The following is a 12265-nucleotide window of genomic DNA, read 5'->3' as shown; positions in this document are numbered from 1 at the left end:
GAACAAACAAATTAATGGGTATTTATACATACTTACGCAAGGTACTGTATTCTAGATTTACAACACGTCAAAGATGTCCAAATAAATCTCCAATGTTTCATTAGTTAAAATCACATATCTATTAGTCAGCACCAGTTCAAGTTCCTTTATTTCTGTCACATGGTTATTATATAGAACATCTCACTGTATGTTTTCATCATGATGACACAGTTAAACGCTCATAGGGCTTTTTAGAAGCTAACTAGTATGCCAATTGTTATGTGAGAGGACTGAATTAAGGCAGTAAGGAGTTTTCCCCTCAACTTTACACAGTGGAGGAACTTCCTTTTATTTTCTCACTCTTTGGTTTGATACAGAAAGACACACAAGGCATGCTGTCCACACAGAGAGGATATCCTATGCATAAACATAAGAAGCCTGCATATGAGAGAATCCCCTTGACTCTCCACAGGTGTTTCCTGCTGAGTCACTTCCCAGCATGGCACTCCCTTCAGCCTCCTATTGCTGCTATCGTGCTCCAGGAACCTTCTGAAGCAACTCAATCACATGTAGCTTAGGTAAACAATTATATTGTCACTGTTAGTCTAATCATAATAGAGCAGAATGGCTAAGGCTTGGTGACTCACGTTTTCCTTCTGTCCTTGTTTAGCTAGCACTGAGTAGGAGAAAAGGCCAAAGGAGAAAAGACAGCGGGAGTTTATTCAAAGAGCTGGTGAGAATAACGTCCAGTGGATAAGTACAGCTTTCCCACACTGTTCTCACCACTAAATACATCTGCTCTGCTCTTCAATCACCAACCAAGCAGCCATAAAAACAACCACTCACAGATGAAACCTTCTTCTACTATCATATTTATGAGGAAATATTCATGTTTACTATCAAGAGTTAAAATGCGTGAGAGTTATATGTTTCTGATAACCTGAAATCGACACCTTGCTGCCTTTTTACAGACTGCTGAGTTTTGAAAAACAGCTTTTAGAACTGGAGTTATACACCTGTTTTATAGAAAACAAATGAAGATGCATCAGTATGTAATAACCAACATCCAATCTCCTACTTCTGCAAAGGTCATTGGAAAAAACAGTAAAAAAATAAATAAATTCCCTTCAAAATGTAACTGTAAAAATAATTTCAGTGCCTTCTTGACAGGCTTTAATCCCCCCACACAGTACCCAGACTGCATTGGCAAAAGTTTTGGACAATATACATCTTGACAGTTTTGGGACTATAACAACAATGAATTGTGGGGTTCCTCAAGGGTGCATTCTTGTACCACTTATTTAAAAAATTTTTTTTATCCCACTCAGATTGTTACATTTCATTATCATTAACACAAATAAGACAGAAGTTATTGTTTATGGCCCAAACATCTGAGGCTTAAGATCAGAACTCGGCAAGAATCAATTGGTGCTGAAAACCACAGAAAATGCACCACTTTGTAGGTTTGGACTTAGATCTAAACGTTCACAAGAACAAAATCTCTGTTACCAAATTAGCTTACTTAAAAAACATTGCCAGAATAAAGGGTTTCATCAACACGGGCCAAAGAAAGACTAGTGCATGCCTTTTAATTTCAGTAGCTTAGATGACTGCAACATTGTCTGTAAAAATCTGTCATGCACCTGCTCATCCAACATTATGTTTGAGTATACACCACTAAATGTTTATTTAGCCACGGAAAGCAACGCAAGTTACTTCAAATCCTTCTTTGGGGAGTGATAAGCAACATTCTCTTCTAAAAATAGACAAATATGGAATCCTTGGGTCAAGCAAAGAGATGAAAGTTGAACATTTATCACATACAGAATTCGTAAGTCAAGTATGTGAGCTCTGAGCTCAGTGCAGTAGTTTGAACTGCAAGTAGCATAGATAAATAAAGGGCAAGCAAGATGACAAATGGAAAAGAGCTGTCAGGATTGCTATTTCTGTCCTACACAAATATTTGCAAAATGGTTATAAAGATTCGAAGTACACTCACTGGACATTTTGTTCACACATCTAGCATATCAGTCATTTACATGACACCATCTTAATCCATTTAAGCAGGGTAAACGCAAGAGTAAAGTAGATGTAAATCCAGTTGAGAATATGTGGCCAGAAAATATCGTGTCATTTTTTTACCTTTGACTTACAGAAGTATTTACTGTTTCAAGTAAACAGCTATGCATCACTTCAGTTCCTACAAAACTGTAGGGAAGATAGATCCTCATGGACAGAGTTACAGTTCCCACAACTTAAAACAAAAACAGCTACAATTATTCCATTTAGGAAGTCTACAGTCTTGGATGGTTATGGCGGTATGATTGGCCTTCTTGTCTCTTTTACTCACCTTAAAGCCAGAAAAACTTGTTTAACTTTTGATACTGACTTTTTAAAACTTTTACCCGACTTGCATCCATTTCATGACTTAAATACTGTAGTTACAAAACTAATGCTGACATTACCAATTGGCAATTTCCCTACCCAAAGTTATCATCAGATCATCGTGATCATCAGCATACTTTATTGCAGAAGCACCTGTACCAGCTGTTTCCCTTTGAATTGGTTGCTTTACAGGATTAAGGAGGAGGCCTTTCTAAAGCATCCCAGCAACAGCAGCCATGGTAACGTACGTCTGAGGTTTTATCTATCTAGAGATTTCATAAAGACACTCTAAGCACCTGCTTCTGTGCCATTTACTCATGGTAAAAATAGCTGAGCTTGGATTTCCTGGAATTTTTCCCCTGCAAAGGTTGTACCTGTTCCCAGTTTATGACCCCAGACACTGTCTGATGAACGCTTATAAAACAGGTAACCTGAAGGGTAGCCGGTAGCGTCTTAATAATGTTCCTGGGAATTAAAATGTTTCTTTCTCTGGAATGAACAAAGATTAGGAGGACTTATCTTTTCTTTTAACTGTTCAAAATCAGGTCAGGACTCAAATATGCAATGTTTTTCTGGTACCAGATTATTACGGATCCCAAAATGCTGAGTCACTCCGACCCGAGTACTGAATACAAGTGGACCTGTGCCAGCATGTCCACCTCCTCCTTGTAAATTTCACACAGGCCTTTAACTTTAAGCTTGTCTCAGACTTCCACCACTTACACTACCCTTTATTTTCCCCCTCCAATCCTAACTCAAAGTCCAATGCTGTTTTTGAAATACAATAGCTGCATACGATTCCTGCACTGATAGAAGACAAATAAGAAATAACCATCTGTGAAGTTAAACTTGTGTAGAACATGTCTGGACCAAAACATGATCCAGCCACCCTATGGTTAAAACATCTCCCCAGTACTCGAAAAATTGAAGGATTGTTTACCCAAAGGTTTTTCAATCTTTTTAGATAAAAAAAAATAACTGTGATGAAAGAAAAGTTTAGCTAATCTCCACAAGTGCGACTAAGCTAATGGAAGTTTAGTTCCAGGAATGGTTTCCAGTAGTGTAAAGCAGCCTGGAAGAGAGATTGAAGAGAGTTCAAGGCAACCGTTCTGAACTTGAAAAGAGGTGAACTGCTCCCTCCTGGTGAGGGGCCAGTCTCTGCCTCAATCAGAGGAGTTAATGTATCCTAGGTTCTTGTTTATGGATGAAGGTGGGAGGTAGGAGGATATGGAGCGACAGATTAAGGCATTATCGGCTTGGAAGATTAGGTGAGAAACACCGCCATCTAGTGGATGCTCAGGGTGGCGAGGCTTCTCTCTGCATTTTAAGATGTTAGGTGATTCAGGATTTCTTCTCATCTGTCTCCTGAGGTTTTCCAGATATATCCAATTGGAACTTTATATTTAAAGTTTTAGAGTAATGAGTCCTGACTGTCTGAAAACCCGTAGCCACGAGTGAACAGATTTTTCTTCCTAATAACTGGTTCTTCTTTCTGCTACATGATGGTGCTATAATGCAGCAATAGATGTTTTTGCTCAAGGAAGAACAAAGTACATAAATTCAAATATTGATTAGTTATGATCAAAAAGCAACCATAATCCCCTTAAGAGGAGAAACATTGTGGACAAAACTCTTGTCTACCAGTCATTCATATTTCCTATTTTTTACTCCTTGTAGTTTCCCTGTCAGTCAAAAACATTTCTTTTAATTAAAGACTGACCTTACATTCCCCTTGCAGATTATGGATCTGAAGTGATGACTTGGGTTTTAATCACGGCAGATTCCATAACATTTCCTAAATACATTACATAATCTCTGGCTGTTCACCAAGGCCTCCGAGGCTGGGCAGGTGAGGCAGAAGCAAAATTTTGCACAACTGCCAACATGCCTTTCATAGTCAGACCAACCCACTTTCTCTCCAATCTCTCCAGAGGGAAATATCTCACTCTGAACCAAATCCAGAGTGGAAAAAATGGGCAACATGGCAACGGAGATTGTTGCCTTTCTTCTAACCATCTCTGGGTGGATCTTGGTATCGTCCACAGTGTCCACAGACTACTGGAAGGTGTCGTCCGTGGATGGGACAGTTATCACAACGGCAGCGTTCTGGTCTAATCTGTGGAAAATGTGCGTGACTGATTCCACGGGGGTGTCCAACTGCAAAGACTTCCCGTCGATGCTGGCTTTGGATGGTGAGTTAGTGGATGTTTAAAGTTTGTGACTGCTAGAAGCCAAGACCATATTGAGCTATATCATTGCGTGCTTGTGTAAATCAGCAAATAGGTAAAATGGATTCAGAACTTCATATTTTCATCATAAGTTGCAACTTTTTAATAAAAAATACCACCTGGAGTGTGTCAGGGAAGTAGGTGTGCTAGATTGGTATGACCTCCCATTGTCATGTGACCCAAAGAGACTAATCATACAAACATAAAGGGTTATTTGTGACCAAACAGAATATTTAAATACATCTTATTTAGTTTGTGCATTGGTCCATATTTCAAAATATTAAATTTCGACGTCTTTTTATTGCGGAACCATGGCCATATCTGCACAAGCATTTGCTGTAATGGTAAAGTTTGCCCTTTCACCAATTTTTACTTCCATTTTTTACCTGTAAAACTTCTTCATTGTTTTGTTCTATAAATCGTTGCATCACAGGTTTGTTTTTTGTAGTTATTATGACAAGTCATAAAAATTCTCAAATATGACATCTAAGGTTTTATTTAAAATGGTTTCCTATTTGTCTCAAGAATATGACAGATACCCTTGATCAAACCAAAATCACCTCATTGAATTTTATTAAGAAACATACAGAAAACGTAACTATATAAAGCCACTGATATCACTATCTATCTTTTTATGCTAAGCATTAGCAAAAACATTTTAGTTTATTTTAGTTTCAGCCTAGCTAGCATGCTTGCGTCAAAAATATAACTGCAGAAATATTTTCTGGTAACATTTCAAAATAAATGTGGTTTATATCACTTTCTACTTTCTAAGGTGGAAATGTATCTCTCAAACGGTACAAACATAAATATCAACCTCATACAATAGCAGATTTGAGTAGTTTTTACTAAAATATCAACATGCTTTCAGTTGTTTCTATAAATGTATATTCATGTTAACTTTTAAACAAATAGTTTACTAAGGTTTCATTACAGGGCTTTAATATTTTTGTTGAAGCAGTTTTGGCAGGAATTACAGGCTTGACTCTTTTTGGGGATGCATCTACAATGGGAGTGAATACTTATGCTTATATGTCACCATTTTTTTTGGTAGAATGAGAGAAATATTCCAAATATATCAGATTGTTTCGTCTAAATATTTAAAAATTTGTTGAAGACGTTGATAGGATAGAATTATAAAGCTGCACAGTTAAGTGTCCACTTTTGCAAATATTCCTTTTTATTCTCAACTTGCAGCATATATCCAGGTGTGTCGGGGTTTGATGATCGCCTCTGTTTGCCTGGGTTTCTTTGGTGCCGCTTTGGCATTGCTGGGAATGAAGTGCACAAAAATAGGGGGCTCGGACACCACCAAGGCTCGTCTGACCGTCCTGTCGGGCCTCCACTTCATTCTCAGTGGTGAGTCTAGACATACGAGTTGGAATTCAATCAGATTACCCAAACTTCCTCTGTAAATAAATGAATGTTGTCTGAACAGGGATCTGCTGCATGACTGCATGTTCCATATATGCTCGTAGGATCACAACAGACTTCTTTGACCCAATGTTCGTTGCGCAGAAGTATGTATCCAAGATCATAAAACATCTCAAAGATTCACATAAACCTGTTCGTCAGAACTGAGTTTTTTCCATACGTAGGTTTTGAACTGGGAGCTGCTCTCTTCATAGGCTGGTCTGGATCCGTGCTTTGTATTTTAGGTGGACTTCTATTGTGCCTCTCCCTTTCTGAAAGCTTCAGCTTAAGGTCAACATTTTTTTAGGTTTTGCAAACACAATATGATATAGTTAATCATTTTTAAAATAGTTTTTCTAATTTTTGCAGAGGCAAATACTGCTACACAGGAGCACCGTCATTCGGGACAACACACAGCAAGGCGGCAATCAGCCTGCAAATGGAGCCACGAGAGCCAAAAAAAACACATAACGCTTATGTGTGAAACAAAGTGAACTCTGTCTTCTTTCTTAGGTCAACAGCATCGATTTCTAACTTTTAGTAAATAACATCTGAATAACAGAAGCACATATCGAAGGCCATTATAGATGGAATAAAATTACTGCCAAAAAACCCCTAAAATGTTTAGATTAATCTCAGAAATATTCAAGAAAAATACTTTCAAAAGTTGGAAGATTTTCTACTCTTGAAGCTTTTATGAATTTCTGGTACGCTTCATAGCGTCAAGCTGGTGCATTACATACATCACGGACACATTTCAACTTCAACAGAGTCCATGGCTTCCAGGAAGCAATTGGCCGAGAGTCCAGACCTTCTGAATGAAGCCAGTAGCATAAAAAAAGGCCTGGTTTTTACCAGGCTATCTGAGCAGTTGTTCATTTTTAATATCTCACTACAATAACTTCCACCAAAAGCTAACTGGAACTAGTAGCAAAGAACAGTTCTTTCATCTCTGCTATGAGAACATTCATTGCTCCCGGGAACTCTCATTATCTTGGATTTACTTGTAATTAAAACAGCACAAAGACCCTATGGTGTATTTCTGGGAACCATGGCACAGTGCATACTTGGTGAAATGACCAATAACCAACAGCTCACAGCCCAAGGCACAATCAGGAGTGATGGTTCAAGCAGCTTAACTCATACCAGTAGTGCCATCACATACTTCCTGTAAAGGTCAAAACAACTGAAGCATATGGTTTATGGTCACATCAAACAGAATATGGAGTTGTAAAGTAAATCACTAAGATGTACGCCTGATGAGAGATGTTTTGTTGTAAGTTAAGTGTCAAAAAGTGAAGTTGGGGGAGCGTGAAATTGGAAGGGTACGCCAGTATTTTATGACAAAAATCAGCCGCAATGGAGAGGTTTTAAGAATTAATGCTGTGTTTTAGGTCATTTCAATCTGATTTAAGGTCACACTTTGACTAGATTTAAGCTATAAACGTGGTTAATAACAGGTAGCTTTTGATTTAACATGAGTATATTTACTTCATACTGGGCCAGGTTAGTTAAAAACTGGCATTTAAAAACTGCATTTTGTATTTACTCTGCTAAATTCTGTCTGACATTAAAAATTAGCTTGAAGCCCTCAAACATTTTTTGTGTGACAAAACATGAAACCACAAGAGGGATATAATAAAAAAAATGGATATAAAGTATTTTAGCAGATTTATTTATCCGTTTTCAGACAATTTTAAGTCAAAATTATTCAAAGATCATTTTGTCTTATTTTGCACATATTCCTGAATCTGTGAGAAATTTGAGTGGATGGATGAAGTCCTGTGTAACCTGATATTTGCTTGGTTAAGTGGTTTTAGTCTAGATTCTAATCTGGCTGTTTTCAGCAGTGGCTTCTGGGAACCAGAGCGAATTCTGTCTCCCACCCACATTTTACGAAACACCTGATCTGGTGGACACTCCTTCTGCACAACATCAGACCAATTCACCTGCTCGACTTTCTGTGAAGACTTGTTGGGTAAGGGACCGGCCGCATATCTGGAGAATAAAACCTAAACGTTGGAGACGATAAACATAGTTGGATGAGAAATCTAGAGGGAAACCCACCTGCAGAGGCCTAAAGATGAAGATCAGAGTGGTCCAAATCTGGGGATTTTTAATGACTGTGTTAGGCTGGGTTTTTGTGGCCTGCACTATGGCTATGGAGGGCTGGAAGATAGCCTCAGTAGGTGGAATGGGTGGTTCGTCCATCATTAAAGTGGCATGGCACTGGTCCAGCTTATGGAGAAAATGTTTCACCGATTCAACTGCAGTCACCAACTGCTATGATTTCCCTGCGCTGTGGTCTGTGGACGGTAAGTAAACACACATTCACATACTTCGATCTGTAACAACTGTTTGCAAATGTGCCTATATAAATGTCTGTCTTTGTGATTAAAGGGTATGTTCAAATAGTGCGAGGCCTACTGATGGGAGCTCTTTCTCTGGGTATGCTGGGGTTCATACTCAGCCTGCTTGGTATGGAATGCACCTATATTGGGGGTAAAGACCCTTCAAAGTACAAGAAGATCTTTATAGGTGGATTGTGTCACATCATCAGTGGTAAAATTATTTTGTTTTTCAAAATGTACATGATTTAATAAATCCCAATCCTTTGTAATTTCCATGTTTTGTCAAATTGCTTTAAAACACGTCCTCCCACCTAAGTTTTTTTTATCTCCAAAGGATGGAGTCGTTTAAATTGGTTACAAGAAAATTACCAGCTCAGACTTTATCTTACTAAAATGGCAAAAATTTGCTGAAATTGTTAGATTTTAATATACCAACCAAGAAAATGTTGCTATGCTTAAACAAAGTACTAGAAATCAATGTACAACAATAGGAATAAAAATTATTCATGCTACTCTTATTTATGCCATATCTCTTCAAAAAAGGAACTATGAGTATGTTTTTTTAATTCTTACTATAGACAAAATGTCAACTCAATGAATGATCCAATGATTCTGTGCTAGGTTTTGCACAAGGTCTCTATGTGACGTTAGGTGACGTGAATGTTAAATAAAACTTGCTTCTGACTAACATTCTGAGTTTCATTGTGAATGGATAGAATTGTAGACTCCATTAATAGTTTTCAACATGATTTTCTCTCAGGTGCATTGTCCACATGTGGGTATGCCATGTATTCAGAGTACGTCATAATCAAAAACTTCGATTCTAACCTGACTGGACTCGAGTAAGTTAACAGGCAAAATCAAACAAACATGCATATTGACCACCTTACCTTTGAAACCATTACTTTCTTTTCGTTTCAAATATGTTACATTTTTAATACAGGTGAAAATCTTCATGTATTAATCTCGCACAATATCGAACTATTTTCAGGTATAGCCTTGGCACGCCGATGTTCCTTGGCTGGGTGGGCTCGGCCTTTCACATGACTGGTGGCTTTTTCTATCTGTGGTCCGTGTGCAAGCCGCTCTGTGGAAGAGGAGAAAGGTCAGTAATGGAGTCATTACCTGCTATTGGGTGACCAAATTGAAGTGACACTAGAATACTCACTTCCACAGACGATAAAACAACTTCAGTGGGTTAGTAAACAACCTTTGACTTCACTATGAAATACTTAGGTCAGAATTTTGTGCCTTCAAAGATAGCCATACACCTTAAACTTTTTCATGTTTTGCCATGTTCAAAGTTACAAACAGATAGAGGTATATGTTAAAAGATTTCCAGCAAAATGTTGTTCTACAGAGATCAGCTCATTTTACAGTTTTAATTGTTAAAATCTTGAGAAAATGCATTATTTTCCTTATTCTTCATAATTTTTTGCAGTACTTTCTGTTGGTCTATGAAGATTCAGATGTTTAACTGGAGCAAATAATGCTAGAATTTTGGCTCTCATGTTAGCACTTTGTGTTTCCTGGGTGTTTTAGGATGTGGATTTCTTCAGCCATTTCATTTTAATACGTATCCTCTCTCTCTTTTTTTTGTTTAGGGTAATTAAGGTAAAACCACAGCCAGACCAGGAGACAAATAAGCCCACCACAGCTTCTTCTGCTGTATCTGAGGTCACCTCCAATACCACACTGTCGTCCATCTCTGAGCTGTCGTCCCAGTCCGAGCGTTCGAATGTATCCTCGTCTTCCAAATCGGCACACACGTCCAAATCTGGGGGCACGGCCAGGTCGGGACGGACCCCCAGATCAAATGGAACCTCTGAATATGGTTCAGGATCCAGATCAGGATCTGAGTTCCAGTCAGGCCGGTCCTTAGAGTCCAGCCTGTTTACTTTGTCGGAATCAAGGAGCAGCAGTCGGAGCAGTTGGAACAGCGGCAGCAGTCAAAGCAGCAGTCACAGCAGTCAAAGCAGCCACACAGTGTCCTCGCTGTCTGGTAGTTTGAGAAGCGGAGCTACACCGTTTGTGAAAACGTCCTACATTTGAACCGATAAATTAAAATGTCGAATGTCACAATTACTATGTAAACGACTCTGCGAATGTTTCTGACATAAAGCCAAATTCTGATTAAGTTACGAGATGCAAGCTAACTGAATCATTAGCTTATGAATGTTAGCCGTTTTATGTTAAGCAATTGTCTTTGATGAGTTGAGTTTTATTTTAATGCATTTACTTGTAATCTGAGACATCTGGTAGCTTAAAAAAAAACACTAAAAAAACCCCACTAAAACAAAGGGTTAATTCAAGCGTAAAAGCTAGTTAGCTGTAGCCAAACTAGCTAATTTGGCTAGCTAAACTAGCACATTTGACGGCTGCTAGCGGTTTGGCTACAGCTGCTAGCTAGGCCAAAAATTGTTTGGCCTTCCCTTGACTTTTTAATAGTAAGTTCCCTTTATGTACTGACAAATTGTTAATTTTTCAGTCACAAATACAACAAAAATTTCTCTTGATGTCACAAATCCAATTGTGTAAGTCAGAGCGTTCCTACAAGCAGGGTCCAATATGGCTGCCGCACATACAGAAGGGGAAGCTGCCTACACGAGTAATTACACTTCTTATTGCAAGATCCAAGCTGAATAATTAGGTCAAGAAATTCAATATTAACCTCTTTATAATTGAAAACATGTCTGTTCAAAATCCATATATTAAGCTATTTTTTGTGTTTCTTCTGCAAACTTTAACATGCTAACTCAATAGACTGTATTTGTGCTGTAAATAAAATATTTTTTTGTTGAAAACATTTTATTTGAAAATCTCATGATGTTACACTGACTGCTTATAACTATTCCACATAACCCCAATTGAAAACCAGTAAATCGATTACTCCAATGAAAATTACACCTGTTGAAATTGAATGTAAAAAACTTTACTAGTGAATGTTTTGTAGTAATAAAATCTAAAGATTGATATAAGTGTTTGTTGACGGTAAACAAAACTCTCTTTTACCCTTATTCAGAAATTCAAGCAAATGCCCGTACAGGCTCAGAAAGGAAAATTCATCTGGAAGAAAAGCATTGTGGTTTTATTATTTTATAAAAGGTTGTTTTTTTTTTAAGTGATGTCTAGGACAGGGGGGTCCAAAGTTGGTCCTCGAGAGCCGGCATCATGCATGTTTTAGTTCTCTCCCTGGTGGCAGTAACAACCATTTCGGTATTCTTCTTAGGCCTCTAATGAGCAATCATGTGATCCAGATGCGTTAAACCTGGGAGAGAACTAAAACAAGCAGGAAGCCTACCCTGGAGGACCGAATTTGGGCACCCCTGGTGTAGGGGAACCATTCAGATCCTAGGTCTGCTGCTCTGCATGCTGGGCTAGGTCTTCATGGGCTGCACTCTTGCTATGGGACAATGGAGGTAAGCAAATAAATGCTCAGGAAAAATAGAAATTCCATGACTAAGTGAAAATTGTTTATACTAGCAATAAATGGTTGTTTGAGTTTACTTCTTTTTTTTGTGCAAAAGTCGTCCTAAGTATTGAACCTTTTCTATTTTCCATTTATTGACACAAGACACAAAGTGGTGCTCAACTAAATAAAATGAGGACGTTACAAAAATAAAACTTATTTTTGTAACTACTACCAAAATATGTTCTTCCATATTTGTTAAAACTGTCACCATGTCGTAACAGTGTAATATGAGACAATCTGTGAAAAAGATCGAGCTCATCCGCCTCCTTTTGTGTTGATTCTTGTGTGCAGTTTTCACCAGCAGCATGTAAACGAGGAAGCCGACAGTAAATGGTCAACCTTACTGCATCTCTCCCTCTCATCATTTGCTGTGGACTCTGTGTTTAGTCTGAGTTGTTACACCCCATTTCTTAATTCTATCCTGCTGTGTGGTTAAG

At 38.2% G+C, this 12265-nt stretch overlaps 2 protein-coding genes across 3 annotated transcripts; both read left to right on the top strand.

Annotated features, from left to right (window-relative positions):
• Positions 1-4092: 4092 nt before the first annotated feature.
• cldn10a (claudin 10a) lies at positions 4093-6296 on the top strand. 2 transcript variants are annotated; one of them, XM_008425451.3, is made up of 4 exons: positions 4094-4556; positions 5790-5951; positions 6031-6112; positions 6191-6296. In XM_008425451.3, the coding sequence occupies exons 1-4, from the start codon at positions 4337-4339 to the stop codon at positions 6195-6197; spliced, it is 471 nt and encodes a 156-aa protein (XP_008423673.1). In that variant the 5' UTR covers positions 4094-4336; the 3' UTR covers positions 6198-6296. The 2 variants fall into 2 exon arrangements, with proteins under 2 accessions (XP_008423663.1, XP_008423673.1); XM_008425441.3 differs by having other exon boundaries at positions 4093-4556; positions 6031-6290.
• A 23-nt stretch (positions 6297-6319) lies between these two features.
• On the top strand, positions 6320-12227 carry cldn10e (claudin 10e). The gene is made up of 5 exons (XM_008425334.3): positions 6320-8320; positions 8406-8567; positions 9117-9198; positions 9348-9461; positions 9961-12227. Exons 1-5 carry the CDS (start codon positions 8089-8091, stop codon positions 10406-10408), a joined length of 1038 nt encoding a protein of 345 aa, XP_008423556.1. The 5' UTR covers positions 6320-8088; the 3' UTR covers positions 10409-12227.
• The last annotated feature ends 38 nt before the right edge of the window (positions 12228-12265 follow it).

Source organism: Poecilia reticulata, chromosome 2 (assembly GCF_904066995.2).
Source record: "Poecilia reticulata chromosome 2, P_reticulata-male-v2, whole genome shotgun sequence".
In the NCBI taxonomy this organism is placed as follows: Eukaryota; Metazoa; Chordata; class Actinopteri; order Cyprinodontiformes; family Poeciliidae; genus Poecilia; species Poecilia reticulata.
The sequence above is the reverse complement of the archived record's forward strand: the minus strand, read 5'-3'. Positions and strand labels throughout refer to the sequence as shown.